At 39.1% G+C, this 19,588-nt stretch overlaps 1 protein-coding gene across 2 annotated transcripts in view; it reads left to right on the top strand.

Annotated features, from left to right (window-relative positions):
* PTPRB (protein tyrosine phosphatase receptor type B) overlaps window positions 1–15,025 on the top strand; it is a 125,403-nt gene extending 110,378 nt beyond the window's left edge. For both annotated transcript variants that reach the window (XM_040233464.1, XM_040233465.1), the window contains 2 exons: window positions 7,362–7,482; window positions 9,636–15,025. In XM_040233464.1, coding sequence (XP_040089398.1) covers window positions 7,362–7,482; window positions 9,636–9,658 — 144 coding nt within the window. In that variant the 3' untranslated portion in view covers window positions 9,659–15,025. The remainder of the gene's footprint in view (window positions 1–7,361; window positions 7,483–9,635) is intronic.
* Window positions 15,026–19,588: the final 4,563 nt, after the last annotated feature.

Raw genomic sequence — 19,588 nt, 5'->3', positions numbered from 1 at the left:
GTCCTAATTCCCAAGTGCCCTGGCCTGCAGCCTGAGAGTCAAATCTGTGTCCCCGCATAGACCAAACCTCTCTCCCCGCATCATTGGCTTACCAGGTCCAAGCTCTCCTGCCCTCCTGTTTCCCAAGTAACTGTGCAAAATCTTCCATTTTAAAACAATGCCTGTGCTCAAAAAGGTGAAAAGTTCTGTGTGCTACTCTGCCCTGGCAGAGTCATGGGACGCATGAAAACTGCAGGTGGCCCCCGCTCCACAGAATGGAGATGTCCCATAGCAAAGGTTCCCCTTGAGCTTTGTTGAGCCCACTGTTCCTAAAACCACTTTGACCCCTACATCCTCTTCTTGTGCAGAACATATTCATATCCTGCAGACCCTCATATTATGTAACACATTTGGGAGAACACTGTCATCACTGCCTCTTATGGGCAGTGCCCACACCCAGGATCTTCTATCCCCACTGTCCTTTCATTATAACAATTATTGCACTACATTTTAAATATTTTATTATGTATTTTTTAAAAAAATACATGAAAGTAAGGAAAATAGTATAATGAATTTCCATACCCAAACCCCAGTTTCTGCAGTCATCAGTATTCTTTGTTCTTTTTCCATTCATAGCCCACACACACTGTTCCCCTACCCCATGACTTACTGGACTGTTTTAAGGCAAATCCTACTTATCACATCATTTCTTCCTTAAATACTGTGTATCTTAAAACATACATATTTAATATTATATATTATATACATTATTAATAATATATATTTTATTCCATATATGTTTTACAGTTATATATATATTTTAAGTTAAGGACTTATTCAAAAATCATGACCACAATACCATTATCATGCCTGACAGTTTTAATCATAATCCCTTAATATCATCCAATATCTAGTCAGTGTTTAAATACCCCTAATTATCTCAAAAATTGCTTTTTACACTTGGTTTGCATTAGAATACAAAGTCCATACGTTGCATTTAGTTGAAGCCTCGTCTAAATTTCTTTTATTCTATAATAACCTTCCTTCTGATTTGTTTCCTGTACCATTTATTTGTTAAAGAAATCAGTTCATTTGTTCCATAGATTTTCCTACATTCTAAATGTGGCTGACTGCTTTTTCATAATGTATTCTATTTTTCATAATGTAAGGTGATATAATCCTCTATTTTTCATAATTTTTGTCAGCAGTTCATTGGATCTAGAGGCTTAATTAAGTCTCAGATCCTTTTTACCATCACATGCTTCATGGGTGGTACTGAGTACTTCCTGTTGCATCACATCAGGAGGGACTTCCTGTTTGTGTCTCTTCCCTGTACTGATGAAACTGACAATGACCATCCACTGTAACATTTCCAACCAGCCCCTCACTTAACGGTTTGGGCAGCCACTGATGACCGCTGTCTAGTTCTGTTCTTTCATTAAGCGTTGTAGAATTACATCACATTATATAATAATTGTTTTCCTTCAACCTTCTGTACAAGACTATGAGTTCCTAGAGGGTACGAACTTGTTTCCTTTGCTCTAGCCTCAATATTCTTTTAAAATCTATTGAATGAACAAATATCCTACAATCATGTTGCTAAACAGTCAAGGCATCAATGTTCCGTTACAAATTTGTTTTCATTTTCACAAACTCAAGCCATACTTAATTGCGATTTGGAGAGGAGGAGATCATCAGATTATAAATAATCTTAAGAGGTGTTGGGGGTAGGGGACTTAGGCTCCATAGCTATTTTTAGAGGCGTCTTGGGCCATGTATTACTTCTGTACACCTGCCCAGAACTCTGGAGATGCATTTTGGCAAAGAACAGGCAACCCCACCCCAGTATAAATATCACTGGCTGACATCCAGGGCAGGAGCAACATAATGTACCAAAGCTCTCCCTCTTCCTCCTTGGACATAACTCCTCTTTCACCTATCCTTTCCCCTCCCTCCTCCTAACCTCTCTGGGGATTCTGAGGTTCTTATTCTTCAGCCTGCCTTTTCAGTGTTTAAGTTCCCAAGAGTCTCTACTCAAGGCACTACTCTTGTTTCTCCCCATCTTCATTCTTCATATTTCTTCCATTTCCATGGCTTCAGGAACCACACACCTTCTCAGATCTCCCAGATCTCATTCTCCTACCCCAGCATTCACCCAGTACCTGCTTCATGGACAGTTCCACCAGGAAGGCTTATAGTCATTGCATCTCCAACTCAAAACCAAATTCATTATTCATTTTTTTAAAAAAAACAAACAACAGAAGCACTCTGCTGTTTCTTCTTTTAGTTTCAGGTGATGGTGTTGCCATTCATCTTGACCTTCACTTGTGTGCCCAGGCTGGGAATCTGACTGTTCCCACAGACACATTTGAGCAATCATTAAGCACTGTCCATTCTACCCAGCATCTTCCTCCTTGTTCTAGACCCTCTGCCCTTGCCTGGCCCTTCATCACCTCTCAGTGAGCCTTCACAGTAGCCTGCTCATGGGTCTCCTGCCCCCAGCTTCTTCTCTAACAGCTCTTTATCACCACTGCCACCAACAAAGAGCTCTGTCACTGTGTCAGCCCCCTGCATAAAAATTGTGGAAAACTCTTCATTGCTTTAAAATGATTTTCAAGTTCTTTAGAACCTGGCTCCAACTTACTTCCCCAGTTTCATGTCATAATGCCACCCACCCCTACTCTTTTAAGATTAAAATTAAGGAAGTTTTCCTTCTCTGGTCCAGAAACAGTGATTCTTTTGATCATGTTGAATAAAGATCTCAGTAAGATAAAAATTTTCTCTTTCCTTTTTTCTCTAGCAAACAAAATCCCAAACAATATCTAGACATTATCTGTCTTGCTTTAAGGCTCTGCTGAAGGTGGGCTCCTTCTACAGTCTCAGACACTCAGACCCAATATCGCTCACTTGGACCTGAAAGTGAGGGCAGAGGGGTGCAAGCCACAGCTGAGCCCCTGCGGGTGATGATTCCAGCCAAAGAAAAAGGACATTCTGACATCCCTTGTATTTCTTTTCTGGGTCCACAGAGAGAGTCAGCATCAACTTTATTCTGCTTTATTTGGGAGACAAACGGGTGTGGGGCTTCACAAGTTTTGATCAATATATTAAAGAGCAAAGGCCTCTAAATAAAAGACATTAGACAAGGGATTTGTGAGTGTGACCCTCCTCCTTTTAGCCTAACTTGGGGCATGTTTCCTGCCTGATTCTGAGAGAGACACTCAAATGCTCTTGTTAAAGAAAAAGAGCTGATAGTCACTGTCTGTCAGTGTCATCTGCTTCCCGTGAGGAGGAAACGGTGGAATGTTGTGGGACTCAGTGCACATTTGGGGGATTCTCCTGGGAGTTTCCCATGACTTATGCACCCTACCTTTTAACTACACTAGACTGCTCACAGTTTCCAGAATATATGTACACTTTTGTGTTATTTATATCGTTTGGAATGTCCTATTTCTTTGCTCAAATTCTTAACAAATGTCACCTTTTCTCTCTAACTCTATATTTTCCTCCTCCAAAAGTGAACCTGATGGCTTCTTCTCATGTATGAAGCCTTATATACAATTCTGTCTTATGTTTATCACCTTACTTGTTCACATACCTGCCCCTCTGCTAAACTGTGCACTCAGAGACCATGAAAGGCTCTAAGTACAATCCTATAAATATTATCTCATACTACAGATGTTGGTGAAATTGAATAGAACTAAGGCTTCACCAGCTTGCTGGACAGAGGGAAAAAATGAGCTTTTATGATGTGAAATTCATACATTAGACTTTGTCTACTTTTCATTAAGAATAAAGTGGGGAGCACATTAACAAACTGAAAGGTTTTAGAAGTAATCATTCTCAAAGGGGTATTCTGTTGGGAAAAGAAGAATTTATATTTAAGACAAGGCAAATTAATGAATATTAACTGGTTTCAAAGCCCAGAGTAGATCATTGTTGAAGAACTTATTAATAAGGCATAGCATACGAGAACTCATTCACAGCCAAACTCCAAGGTCCCAAACTCATTTAATATCCCATTAGAATTGAAAATGTGATTTATGCTTTGGATGGGAGGAATGAGGGAAGTGTCAGTCTCTAATGTGGTAGTTTTCAAGATGAGGAAAATGACTGTCTGTACAAACAACTGTTTTCAGGAGAGTACCCTTCTCGAGTTTTCAAGATCATAAGATACTCATAACACGTAAGCTGAGTTTGTGAGCAGAATTGCAGAGAATCGTTATTAATATTAACACAGACGTCACTTATGATTGGTTTGTTTCTCTGAAATGTTCTAATCTAATGATGATACCAGACCTACATGATGAGTTCCCTTGAGTAGATGACCATGCACCCAGGGACAATGCCTAATGCCAACATATAAAAATAAATACCTGTCCACTTTTAAAGGTCATTGCTGAAGACAGATTTCTAGTCTCGCTTTGTGTCTCAAACCTTGAAAATACTCTAAAACTGACCACATGGACTCCTTAAACATAGAGTCTAGGAATGTTTTTCGATATCCATCTAATTGACAGCATCACGAAATCTAATACAAATCTTTAATGGTCAAAAGAAGTTAGCTGTAGAAGAGACCCTTGCCTCCAGGTTTTATAGATGCAGAAACTGAGATCCCTATCTAGGCCAGCTGGTGGCAGACCGAAAGCCCAGAGTCCTCGTCTGAGGAAGGAGAGCCCACGGCTGAGCGCTGACATTACACATTCATTCCCTTATCACACAGCTTGGTTAGTAGTAAGGAAAGGAGCCCAGTGCACACATTTAGCTGCCTGTGGCTGAGCATCTATGGTCAGGGAAGGTCTCTATGGTGTCCTTTTGGTCTCCAAAACACTGACTCTTCCATATTTGTTTCTGTTTCAAAGGTAGTTTCTAAACCACAGACAAGATGCACCATGCTCCTTACCAAATGGTGATTTAGGGCAGTAACAACCAACCCATATCATTGTGCCCTGGTAAATGGCACAAACAGACATCCAGAGGAGACCAATTGCTTTTCCAGCCTAGAAGAGTCTGATTAGGCTTCAGAGCAACACAAAATCTGTCACTTTCTCACACAAACATAATCATTGGGTTGGCCAAAAAGTTCATTTGGGTTTTTTCATAACATTTTATGGAAAACCCAAACAAACATGTTGGCCAACCCAATACGTTTTACTTGCTTTCATACAGGTTGAAATGACAATGTGCTGAATTGCTCCATGACTCTTTTTATGAAAATAATCTGATATATGACCAAATTTCATGGCTTAAAATTTGGCTGAAATCTAATTTTGTCTTGTTCTTTATAACTCACTTTATACATTACATTTGGTTAACTTCTTGCTCAAATTCTGACCCAAGGAAACATGTCAAAGCAGATTAGAAATTTGAACTATAAGAATTCTTATCTTTTTAAACAGAACCATTATCAGCAGACTGTGAATAAAAATATTTCAAAATGTCACTCTATTTGTAAAGAATTTAAGCATTTCCAACATCTAAAATGTTTAAAAAAAAAAAAAACTGCACAAAGGAGAATACAACTTCCAAAGGGACAGCAAAACAAAATAAAAAAAGTAGTTCCCAGATAGCTAACAGGTGGGGCTGTTCTCATTGTGTAAGCCTTCTTAATGAAGTTGAAAGAGGGAAGTGAAAAGCTGGCTTAAAATTCAACATTCAAAAAACAAAGATCATGGCATCTGGTCCCATCACTTCATGGCAAATAGGGAAAAAGTGGAAGCAGTGACAGATTTCATTTTCTTGGGCTCCAAAATCACTGTGAATGGTACTACAACCACAAAATTAAGAACCTTGCTCCTTGGAAGAAAAGCTATGACAAACCTAGACAGTGTATTAAGAAACAGAGACATTATTTTGCTGCCAAAAGTCCACATAGTTGAAGCTATGGTTTTTCCAGTAGTCATGTATGGATGTGAGAGCTGGACCATGAAGAAGGCTGAGCACTGAAGAAATGATGTTTTCAAATTGTGGTGCTGGAGAAGACTTTTGAGAGTCTCTTGGACAGCAAGGAGATCAAACCAGTCAATCCTAAAGGAAATCAACCCTGAATATTCATTGGAATGACTGATGCTGAACCTGAAGCTCCAAAACTTTGGTCACCTGATGCTAAGACCTGACTCATTGGAAAAGATCCTGATGCTGGGAAAGACTTGGGGCAGGAAGAGAAGGGGGCAGCAGAAGATGAGATGGTTGGATGGCATCACTCCAGGAGATAGTGAAGGACAGGGAAGCCTGGCATGCTGCAGTTCAGAAGGTCACAAAGAGTTGGACATGACTTAGCAACTAAACAACAGCAAAGCCTCTATGGTTTTCTGCAGTAAGCCAACATCTTTGAGATTCTTTAATGAGTCAGACTCAGATACTGAGAACCAAGATATGCACATCTATTGTACAATCTCTTTTTTCTCACCATACCACCCCCACCAAAAAGAATGAAACAGCACAGTATGCAGTGACATTATTTTCACATTCAATAATGCAATGATTTTAGGTTTCATCTAAGAAAATTGGTGTAATGAAAAAAGCATGAAGTTTGGGCTCACATACCCAGATTAAATCCTAGGATCTCATTTCTTAGCTGTGTGACCTTGGAAAAGTTACTTATCTTCTCTTAGTTTCTATTCATATGGATGATTATATCTACTATATGAGGTTGTCAAAATAATTAATTCATATAAAATGCATAACACAGTGTTTGGCATTCATTTTGTATACTTAATAACTATTTGTGGAGGACCTACTATGGTCACACATAGTTGTTGGCCCTCATAGGACATATTATAAATATGCATGTACCTGAAAAAGATGAATAAACACTGCCTTTCTGCCTTTTTTCATCATTCTCTTCTCTGTTGGCCCTCATAGGACATATTGTTGGCCCTCATAGGACATATTATAAATATGCATGTACCTGAAAAAGATGAATAAACACTGCCTTTCTGCCCTTTTTCATCATTCTCTTCTCTGTGGTAATAGAAAGTAGTCACTCTTCTACATACTAGAAGCCATTAGTGAAGGGTTATCATGAAATTTGCTAACCATTATAGAATTCCATTACTGTTGAGGTTTGGTGAGAGTCCCTTGTCTTTCTTTCTTTTTTATAAGTATCTTGTCATTTAAAAAAATTTTTTTAAACAATTTTATTGGAGTTACATTTGTTGTATTAATTTCAGGTGTACAGCAAAGTAAATCAGTTATACGTATACACATATCCACTGCTGTTTAGATTCCTTCTCATATAGGCCATTACAAAGTATTGGGAAGAGTTCCCTATGCTTAATACAGTAGGTTCTTATTAGTTATCCATTTTATTTATAGTAGTGTCCCTCAACTTCCTTATGCTTGAGAATCTGCCTTCCTCTGACATATCTTCTTCTTTTTCATAGTGTCAGTATGTGTACCTACATCAGTGTGTAAGAGATGTTCTCAGAGCAAGGAAGCTACGGAGTGAACAAGAAAACCCTTTGTTTCCAATCTACGAAAATGTGAATCCAGAGTATCACAGAGGTAGGAGCTTATTGCTCTACTTTATAAGTTTATTTAGCAAAATACAGTCTATCTGGAAGCCATTAAAAACCTCAAGCTTTCCTAACACACACTGATCATTTCTTCTCCCCAAAGGTTTGAGGGAAAGGCCCTCAAAAAGTGGCAACAAGGAAGAGAGGCTGAGTGGGGAGGGAACCCCCATGGTGGAGCACAGGTTTCACATGGTATCTCCTCCTAGGCTTGGGGTGCCCTCTGTTCAGGACTTGGCGTAATATATCTAAGGAATAAGGCTTACTACTAAAGAGGATGCTTTGAAATAGCAACTGGGAGTTCAAACTGTAAAATCCCATTGGAGAAGAACTTGGCCATATGTATGAAGGTCCTTATTATGTTCTTGTCACCCAGTATTTCTACTACCACCCTAAGTACTGAAAAAGCTTTATGTGTGAAGCTTTTCATAGTTAAAGGTCTGAGTGAAAAAAACATAAATGTTCAACAGTGGAGGACTAAGCATACCGTGGTGTATTCACTGAGTAGAACACAATGCAAGTCATTAAGAATGATATTTTTAAGGATATTATAATAGTATAGATTTTCTCATAAATAAGTAAGACATGCAGAATGTTAAACAAACAAAAACAGCACATGGGGCAAAAACAAACAAACAAAAGACTGGAGAGAAATATGCATGCTCAGTCACTCGGTCGTGTCGACTCTTTGTGACCTTGTGGACTGCAGCCCCCCAGGCTCCTCTGTCCATGGGATTTTTCAGGCAGAAATACTGGAGTGAGCTGTTATTTTCTCCTTGAGGAGATTTCCCGATGCAGGGATCGAACCTATGTCTCCTGCATTGGTAGACAGATTGTTTACCACTGAGCCACCTGGGAAGCCAGAGAGAAAGAAATATATCACAGTAGTAAATAAAATTTCTCTGAGCAGTAAAATAACATTTCATTTTTCTTCCATTTTATGTTTTTTCTAAATTTTATAGAACAAGCATGTAACGTGTAATTTTTAAATGAAAAATTCAGTAGAAGGAAATGTATAAACTTTGTAAGGCACTGCTTTGATCAGACAATAATTAATTGACATGTGAAGGGTCTGCTTTTTCCTACTCAGGACCATCATTAAAATCTATTTTATCACACTGGCTAGTTGCAAATTTGAAGTTACATTGTAATTTATTTCCAGCTAACAAATTACCTCAAAATTTGTTAGCTGACTTGTACATTTATTATGTCATAGTTTCTGTAGATCAGGAATTTGGAAGGGGCTTAACTGAGTGGTCTGGTCCTGGGTCTCTCGTAAGTCAAGACATTGGCCAGGGCTACAGTCATCTGAAGGCTTGACTGGGGCTGGAGTGTTCACTTCAAGATTGTTCATTCTGTGGTTGTTAGCATAAGTTTCAATTTCTTGCCACATGGACCAATGTCTACCCATAGATCTTTTTTTTTCTGTTGGACAAACATTATTTCAGAGCACTTTTATCTCCATTTCAAAATGCTCTTCAGTTTTATTTAGTTCTCTGTACCCTCTGTACCCACCCACCTAGCCAATATATTAAATAGTTAATAATCTGTAAAGCACACATACATGAAAGGGCTACTATTTAAAGGAGTTCTTTGTAAATCAGATAATCCTTTTGTTTTGTAAATAATTACCCCCTAATTTATCAGGAGAGTAAATTAATAGGTTTTGCATGTGAGATTCTTTAAGAAGCCCAGGATGGAGGAAGCTCTGGGGGATCTTGGAGTTTCCTTGTCTTGTTTTGGCTTGTTTAAGGGTCTTTTTTTAATGTGATCTTGGGTGCGCTTAAAGGAAGCTAATTATGGTATGGTTAGCTTCAGGCATCTGAAAGTTAGGATTCAGGTCCTAGCTCTGGAACTAGCTAGCATTCACAAGCGGGGTAACCCTGAGTGAATTTCTGTACCACTCTGGGCCTGTGGGCTTATCTGGAAAACCAGAGGGTTAGACTGGAATCACTAGTCTTTTCCAATTCTAGTAATCTACAGTCCTGAATGCAGTGACCTGGTCCCCACAGGGATGGTCTCATCCTAAACCATATTGAGTTTCCGTCACTTCTGCTAGTCTTTGCCATTCATCATTTTATAAATAGAACAAACAACTATGACATACCCCGCTACAGCCTCTAATTCCAATGTCTTTCCTTTCAGATTCAGGCTATTCAAGGCATTGAGAATGCACCTGAAGATCTCCTGGATCAAAACTATTCACTGTGTGATTTTATTTAAAAAAAAAAAAAAAAACTTGCTTCATGCCCTACAGAGGTGCCAGCTATTTCTGTTGATATTATGTATAATTTATTAATCTGGAGAATTTTAAAGATTTTATGTAATTTAAAGGTAACAGATATTATTGTACATAGTTGTAATTTGTAGTTTCTTCTGTAAATATGTATTTTTCATAATGTTTAATATTAAGCTTTATATAATACTATTTTTCCACACCAAAGTGTTCATGGCTTGTTCTACCTAAACTAATTCAACCTGTATAACAGGACAAGTGGTAAAAAAGTGTATGGAGGTGGTTGCAGGGGTGATCCCCTAGGCCAGTTTTGATACCTACTGGGCAGGATACAGGGCAGTGCTGGAGAGAGCAGAGAGTATAGCTGGTTTGAGGGCATTGCTGGGACCCAAAGATGATCCAAAAGCAATTAATATATGTAACAATGTAATAATATAACAATCAAAAGAAAGGGTTGAAGAGATGAGATTAAGCAGCACCAAAACTGAAGTAGGTGTTTGTGCCTCACGTGGTTAGTGTCTCCCCTTTGTCCTGCCAAAGCTCCAAGCCAACGTGGTCAGCTTAGGGGCCACGTAACTTGCAAGGCAAGTCCAGGCTGCCGGGCTGAGGGTTCTGAGAGAGAACGACCAGAACAGAAGTGATGAATTCCTCTTACCCAGAAGCGTGCCACCCGCTGCCCTGACTGGAAACAGTCAACATGCAAAGCGCCATCGGCAGCCATGGGAGACTGTTCCACTGCGTCCACAGTGTGCTGTGTGTGAGCATGCATCCCACACTGGGATGTGTGTTTTGGCCAGTGGACACACACTCATCTTTGTCTCATTGCTAGGAGGCTGCACTCCTGGAAAAGTCAAAATCGCACTGGTCATACTTGGATTTCCCATTAAAAGAAGACTGTGGTGACATATTATGCTACTGATCAAAGGGCCTAATGTTAATACCTCTAGAGAAATATCCACAAACATCATATATCACTAATTTAAAAAATACTGAAACAAAAGTTCAATGGTGCCTAGTATAAAATTTCCCAGACACCTTTTTTTTAGTAAATCATTGAGGTCAAAATATCAAGTTGTCACCTTCAGTTGCATTTACTATAAAAGGCACTCATACTCTGCCAAGTTGACCAATTTTGCCTATCACAAATTTCAGTGTATCAAAAAGTGAGCATTGCCCTCTCCAAGTTCCAGTTCCAAGGGTCTTCCTGGAGAAAATTTGAAACACACCTGAATGGTATCATCATGGCTACCTGAGAGATGAGTCAGGAATGTTTGCCTTTTTCTCACTACAGATTTCTCTGTAATAAATTTAAGATTTAGAGATCCAGGTTGTTGGTCTCATAGCTTCATTTGCAGGAAGAGTATGTTTCTTTTCAAAATGTATATTTTTTGCTACAAACTGCTGAGCCCCATAAGTACTATAATGGGTGTAATTGCCATAGTAAGTGGAAAAATCATTAAATATACCTAATATAGTTGTAAATTAAGGCTACACCCAAAATGGAAAAATTTCCAGGGCTTCTTGAAGTTTGTGGAAACAGGAAAAACCTTTATAAGAATGAATGGGAAGAGGATTCCAAATCTTCACAGTGTTATCACGCTCAATGCCTTGTGAAATGACAGTGTTAGGGTCTGATCCTGTTTCAGGAAACCAGATGGCTCTTCTAGAAACGAAAAGGAACAACATACATGTAAGTGTGGCAGAGGTACCACTGGGGCGAAAATAAAGATCAGAGATACATGAGATGATATGTCTATTAGGAATAACTTTCCCTATATTAATAAGAAAAAACAATAAATTTTAAAAAACCAGAATTTTAAGCCAACATCACTGGGTATGAAGCACATCCAACTACATGGAAAGAAATTCATTTTTGGCTTCTCACTCATTTAGAAAAGTTTAAATGCCTGCAACTTGCTAGGCACTGTCCTAGAAACTACGCATTTCTATTCAATAAAGAGAATACATCACAGTGATAACGGTGGGATTGTTGTTACTATTTTCAATTAAACCTGAAAGAGGGCCTCAGCAAGGCAGTGACATTACCTAGAAGCAGGGCGGTGGCAGCCTTCCTTGGGCCACAAACTGGCAAGCGCTGATTCTGCTTCTCTAGCAAATCTCTGAACCAAAAAGAGAAAGAAAGCAATTAATTGCACAAATCAAGAATTAAAACCATAACAAACCTACACGGCTGTCACGGTACATACCCTGGCATATCTGGGGTGGAATCAGAGTTACGGAAATGGACATGACAAGGGAAAACTGTATGTTCTTTTAGGCTAATGCAGGACAAATTTATTTCTACCCTCCACCTGTCTAATTTTAAATCTCCTTAGCAACAAATATTTCACTGTCTTCCCTCCCACCACCATCAAAGACTAAATACATAATCTAGTTGATCTATTTATTAAATTTAGGAGGAGGGAAAAATAGGTTTCCTTGACATTCAGCTCAATTAATTAAACCCCATCATGTGTTATGTCTTGGTAAACACTCCACTTCCTGTCGCGCTGGGCATCCTGGCTGTGCACCTGTGCAGTACACTTTAATCATCAAGCCTTCAAAGTGCTTTTGAGCTATCAAATCTTGGAAGGTTCCTGTCTTGCATCTTAATAATTATTTATCCAAGTCCTTTATAATTAACTCCTTTAATCTCTACTCATTAAATCAATTTCATATTATTCTGTCTTCTCTGGATAGCAGCCAACTTTTCAGCTCTTGAGTCAGATTTTTCTAAGGCTCCTCTCCCTTTCTGGGTCTGCACTTGTCCTAAGAAATTCAGCAGCACTTAACACTTCCAAGCCCCTCTTTTTCACTACACTTCCCCTTCTCCTTTTTGAATATGTTTGCTTTCCCAGTAGAAGGTGATTTTATTTTCTGTTCATCTTATCTCCTCATACCCATTGGTATGTCATAGTCTTTTCTGTCTCCACATTTTAGAAGAGATGATAATGATTTCCCTTTTGAACACTAAAATGGCCACAGCACACAATATATTGGGGACAGTTTTATTTGGTAGGGTCTTTAATTAATTTTATTATCTCTTGGAAGAAAGCCCAAAATGACATTTGAAAATAATATGAAACCACTAAGCAGATGTCCAGCAATACAAAAATAGGCTTCACATCTTAGACTTCACACTCTGATTCTTCTAGTGTCTCAGGATCCAGGTTCTTGTATTTAAACACTTTCCTTACCTCTTGGAAGAAAATTGTTGACTATGCACTAAATTCTCATTCACTTAGGCTTCTGGGTCTCTACGGCTGGAATCCTAAACTCATAAACCTGCCGGATCTGAATAACAGCAAGTAGCAGAATCTAAGCACCAACTCTGGGGTGCTGTAGAGTTTTAGTTCACACAAATGAGCCAGACCAAATCTGACCTGATTGGGGGAAAAAAAAAAAAAAAAAGGTAATAAGCTGCTTGTTTGATGTAGCAGTTCAAGGACTTTCCACATTCCATTTCATTGAGGAAATGGAAGTAACTGATGACTCACGAGAGTGGCAAAAAGGATCCTCCTGGAAGTGGCTATGAGCAAGTCTTCAGGGGTACCTCATTCCAACGAGACAGAGTGGAAAAGGCTGTTATCAGCCCAAATATTCTGTTAAGGTTCAGAGTATTTTTAACCTGAGATTTCAAATCATATCAAGTATTCAAAGATTATTTCACTCAAGAGAAAATTTATAAACTATGACTGCAGAAAATGAGTGAAATAATACAAAGAAGGAAAAATATTTGAAAAGAGGGGATCTAAGCAGACATCATCAGAAAGAAGAAACAGCATTCCTTCTGTGTCCAGACTGTTTCTTGGGGATGTCATATGCTTCTGTTAAGATGCATTATCCTTTGAAGGATTCACTTGGACTATGTCGGCCAGATGATATAGCTGATTAAGCAATTGAATTGATTCATTTAGTTTTGTGAATTGACCAGGTGTTTGACGAAACTGAGTTTGGAATTCTGAACACACTACCTTAGATTCTTTTAGTGGATGGTGCCTTTGAAATGTTTGGCCATTTTAGTCAAAATGCAGGGTAACATTTAATGCAGCCATGATAATAGCAAAAATCTGTTCTGTTCTAAAAATGTTTCTAGAAATGGAAATATTTTTGACTAAAAGACTACTCTTGACTTGTAGGGAGGCTCCCTAGGAATAAATATATGCCACAAAAATAAGGCATTTTATTTTTTTAAAAGGTTGTCTATATAGATGCATTCATGACATAAGAAAATGGTTGGTGAATGCTCCTAAAATAAAGGCTTATGTAATGGAAATAAAAAGCTCTATTAACAGACCTACCAAAAATGATTTTTGTAACCTATATGCCAGTGTACATGATCTTATGTAAGATATCAAAATAAGCTGTTGAAATGGTGAATAATGTCAGACAAAAGTAGTATGTTTCTTCTAGAATATTCACAAGAAAGTTTAGTTATGGCTGTTTTCTGCAGTAAGTAATTTCTTTTAAGAAAAACTATCTTCATCCTAAGAGTAAGCTTTCTGTTATGTTCGAGATGTTGTGTTTTCACAACATCTTGTGAGTGAGCAAGTAAGCCTTCCCACAGAAAGGAGCATGTGCAGTTGTGGCTTTTGGAGTGTGCCATAGAGTTGGGTGGCTTCCCCCTGCAAGCTGAAATGAGAGTCTCCAGTGGCCTTTGTGAAATCTCCCAATTTCAACCACCCTGAACACAAGGTGCACCAAAGTTCCAACCTCAAGAGTCCTTAATCTTTAGTTTCCTAGGTAGGACCCATCAGGCTTATCAATTCTGCAAGGATAAGAAGAGTCTTTGATCTCTTTTATACTCCCACCTAATAGAAATTAGTACAAAACTCATAGACATTCAACATACACCTTTTGAGTGGAAATTGCCCCTGGCCCAATACTTTGGGTATTTAGGTAGTCAGTATCTAATAACGCTAGTGTTCATGGAGGCTCATCTGGCTGTTCCTTGATTTGTGTGAAGCTTAAATAAATAAGGCAAATACATCTAGCAATTGAATGTGTTATGTTCTTTAATAGAGCACTTTTTATGTTTTTTATATTATGTTTTCTTTCTCTGCAAATCTGGTCATTTAAAATGGCAGTCGATGGTTCTGTTTTTTTCTTATGATAGTACCTCTCCACACTGTTGTGTTTTCTAACCAACTCTGTTTAAAGAAAGCACTTCCATAGTCTTTGTATTTAATTTATGTATTCGCTTAATATATTTTCATACTGTAACTGGTCAAAAACAATCTATATATTGTCATAAACACCTTCCCACTAGTGAATAAAACTGCTATTTGTTGAAGGAAAATGTTCTGTCTTCTATTTGCCTGTATCTCATTTATCATTTTCTGTCATCTGACTGCTCAGGAGAAAGGTCAGAAGTGACTGCTTCTAAATGAGAAAAATCTTGCAAGCCATTATCATGAAGAACTTGGTTGTTTTAACCTTTCTCCTGTGAATTCCTAGTTGGTTACCTAGGGTATCACGAACATATAATAGACTCTCTGGTTGACTGTCTCCAGCTAAATTCTTGGTTTCAGTTCTCTAATTCATTGGTAACCAAAATGTCATCTATCACCAACAGTGTCTGTGTATTCTCAGAGGCGCTGCCCCAGCTGGATCCCCTGAGCCCTTCAGAGGCACTTCACACATAAGCGGGTGGTGTGACATTTGGTTAAGAGCTGCTGTGTCTATTTCCAGAATCATTATTTTGCCTTTTTTTTTTTTAACTTTTTCATATTTCAGTTGAAAAAACTCACTGTCCTTCACAACTCCAGTGTTTCATTTTTCTACAACTTACTTACAGAAATCTTCATTAAAAAAAAAAATGTACCATAACAGATTTACATGTAAAACCATTAAATCAAATCCATCCTTCATTTTGAAACAATTTCTGGATTCAAATTGAGTTAGCAAAAATAATTTGACCTCTGAGGCTTGACCTTGTTTTTCCCAAAGTAGCTGTTTGTTTGATGGAATTTACTCCTAAAGGAAAAGGGAATATGAGCCTAATCACTTAGTAATTCTGCTGGAGGATCCTCCACAATCATGAAGTGTTAGAACTGAAAGGGCCACTTTAGGATGGACAATGATGGAAACCAAGACCAAGTTTAAGATGATAGAGCAAAATAGGACAATGCTAGAACCAAATCCTATCTTCCTATCACTTGTGGGGGTGGACCTGCCTACAGTAAATACAGAAAAAATGAAGAAGAATGATTCTCAGATCCAGGGCATGTAATTGCCATCTTGCACACTGAGACAGAACCCTGAGTGGAACTTTCAACATTTTATGTGATTATTGCTTTAATTTTATATGTTTGGAGACACTCATTTGCCAAACAAATCTCAGACTATATTTTAGAGTCATATCTTAGCAAAAATCATCTTAAAGCTGAAGTACTATTGAATAGTAAAGGAGAAAAACATGCTTTTAAAAAAACATAATACTATTATAAAACATTTTTTATTGGAGCTGATAAAATCAAACCACCTAAAACCCCAAAAATTTCTACCACTAGATTTGGAAAGAATTGGCAAAGCTTTTGATGGTGCCAGTAAAAGGAGCATTCATAATACAAGGATAAAAATTAACTGGTAAAATTCAAGCTTGAGTAATAGAGAAAACCATGCAGGGATGGTTCTGTGTAGGAGTTAACACTTGCCAAAGGCCAGGCTTAACTAAAATATCTCCCCAACCCAGCATCTCCCAAAGAATATTGTATCATTATTTTAGAGAACTGTAGATCTAGATAAGGCTTGCCCTTTTTATCCTAGGATTTATTGTAATGATACAAGAACCTTTGTGTAGAGTATCTTAATATTAAATCTTTTGCTCTTGGAGCTCTTGACCCCAAGAAGAAACTTGGCATCTGTTTCAGTCTTTAAGAAAGAACTAAAAATGAAATATGTTTCCTGTCTCTGTGACCCTGCTGCTAGCTGTTGGTGGCCAAGAAGTTTCTGTGTCTTAAGGTTTGCCAAGGAGCTAAGGTAAATAAAAACAACAACAAAAGTAAAAACAAAAAGCTGACAAGACAATTACAGAAACAAAGGGCGTTTAAAGAGGAAAAGTTCAGAAGCTTGGGAGCATTCCTAAATCTAACCTCCATCAGGAAATACCATTTGTAGGAGTCATAAATTAAAGATTCAAGCCATATTTCATTCCTAAAGAACTTTCCAATGACCCCTGATCCAGTCTTCACCCAAGTAGGTACTCCTTCCCCATTCATGACAGATGACAGGGCAGGGAGTGAGGGGTGGGGGGTGGGAGGGAGGGGTCAACAACTGTCCACCTGCGAAGAATACCACATCAGCAATAAACAAAGATGCAACAGGACAGAAGAACAGGAATGAGCCCACGCTGGTGGAAAACTGGGAGGAAGAAGGCAAAAGGAAAGCGAAAGGTGAGAGCTATGAAGTCTTAGACCCCTTGCAGTCACAGAGGATTTTCTCATTTAAGAGGAAGACATTCTAAGTTCTGTTTAAAGTGCTATAGATGGGGACTTCAGTTTTTTCGCTTTTGTTTTTGTTCTTTTTTTTTTTTTTTTTGCTGTGCTAGGTCTTTGTTGCGGTGTGCTGGGCTTAGTTGCTCCAGGGCATGGGGGATCTTAGTTCCCTGTTGTTGTTCAGTGGGTCAGTCATGTCTGATTCTTTGCAGTCCCATTGACTGCAGCACCCCAGGTTTCCCTATCCTTCACCATCTCCCAGGGTTTGCTCAAACCCGTGTCCATTGAGTCAGTGATGCCATCCAACCATCTCATCCTCTGCCGGCCCCTTCTCCTCCTGCCCTCAGTCTTTTCCAGCATCAGGGTCTTTTCCAATGAGTTGGACCAGGGATGGAATCCACATTCCCTGAGTTAGAAGGTGAATTCTTAATCACTGGACCATCAGGGAAGTCCCAGGGACTGCATGTTTAATCTCTAGGTTATTACTTAAAGTTTGACTCCAGGCTATTATCTTAGTGAGTGCCTTCGCCCATCATATACTATCGGTCAATGATTGTTTCCACTTTGTAGATTAGAAAGGCACAGAGAAGACCAAGATATTGCCCAAAACTTAGCGGAAGAATAGGAACAATAGCTAATGCATCTGATGCACTACTCTAGTATCATCTAATTTAACTCTTCACACAGCCTAGTTATCAGACTTACGTTGGAGATAAGGAAACTGAAGTTTAAAGAGAGAGTAATTTGCCCAAGGCCCCACACTACCAGCTACTTAGTTTCCAATCTGAACATTTCTGACTTCAAAATGTGGCCCCTTAACCTCTGTGCCCTGATGGGTCAGTGGTAAAAACTCTGTCTGCCAAAGCAGGAGACTGGGGTTCAATACCTGGGTCAGGAATACCCCCGAAGAAGGAAACAGCAGCCCACTCCAATATTCTTGCCTGGGAAATCCCATGGACAGAGGAGCCTGGTGGCTACAGTCCATGGGGTCAAAAAGAGTAGGACATGACTTGGTGACTAAACAACAAACCTCTCTACCAGAGTATTCCAAAGTTTAGTTCCCAGACCAGCAGCACTGATATCAGCTGGTTACAAATGCAAATTCTCAGACTCATGCCCCCGTAATCCTATTGAATCTGAAACTCTGGGGGCGAAGCCCAGCAATGTGTACACAATCCCCCCAGGTGATTGGACACGTGATGTTCTGTGTGGAGCCTCTTTGCTTTGCAGCTTCTTATTAGTCAAATCTAATACTTTGAGAAGAAATTTTGTCAAACCCTGTGTGACAAAGAATAATAATAATGTGTAATGTTTTTGACCCCTAGCACATAAAAAGCACTTAATAAATGTTAGCAACTATTACTATTGTGTCCCAGGTAGCACTCTGGACAGCCTTACCTGTGGTATCTCATTTAATTCTTGAAAAAGTAGATAAGGCAGGGACTACAATTATTCCCATTCTACAGATATAGAAACTGAGGCACACAGAAGGTGAGAGACTCAGAGGAAATATCTGGACCTAGGTCACAGAGCTGGCAAATGTCAGAGCCTGACACTGAGCAGGAACAGCGTAATTCTGAAGCCTGTGTTCATAACCACTTCCTCTTATACCACAGGTTGGAGAAAAGGCTGATTAACCCCCACAGCTCAAATTCAATGTTGAGCCTCCAGCTTTCGCTTCAGCTTCAAAGACTCATTTATGTGCTGCACGTCACTTTCCTCCAGCCTGACCCTACTGACTCTTGCTCAAAAGACCACGAGTCCAATAGCCTTGACGTTTATGTCCCTCCCAGTTTTGTAGACTGTACGTGATAGCACCATCATGGACTCTAAATGCCATCCTATCTGTTCCCTCTGGGGCCCAGGAAAAGCTAGTAAACAATTTTCAGGGTGGCAGTAAATTCTTAGGGCAAAGAGATACTGGCTGTGCCATGTAGAAATGGCAGGTCAACACAGAATGGGAGACACCAAGAACAGGAAGTCACCACAGCGAGGAATCTCTAAATAAGGTGAGAGAAATGGGAAGATGCCTTAAAAGGCAGCTGCAAACTCTCAAAGATTCTAACAACCAGAGGCTACAAAGTTCAGCTGTAGATGACTGCTGAACCAGCGGAGAAAGGAGAACAGGAACAGGCCTCTATGACACTGTTTATTTATTTATTTTATTATTTATTTAGTTTTTGTCCATGCTGGGCTTCTCTAGTTGCTTCATGGAGGCTTAGTTCCCCCATGGCATGTAGGATCTTAGTTCCCCAATCCAGGACTGAACCCACATCCCCTGCATTGGAAGGCAGATTCTTAACCCCTGAACCACCTATGATACTATTTAGAATAAGCAAGACTGAAAAAGCAAGCACGTGAAGAGTGAGAAGGAATGAAGGACAGGGAAGCGAAGACCTCAAAGGTGCCACTTCTACTCCATCCTC

The sequence above is a fragment of the Oryx dammah genome, unplaced genomic scaffold (genome assembly GCF_014754425.2).
Source record: "Oryx dammah isolate SB20612 unplaced genomic scaffold, SCBI_Odam_1.1 HiC_scaffold_29, whole genome shotgun sequence".
NCBI classification, from domain to species: Eukaryota; Metazoa; Chordata; class Mammalia; order Artiodactyla; family Bovidae; genus Oryx; species Oryx dammah.
This window is presented reverse-complemented; position numbering and strand designations above follow the sequence as displayed.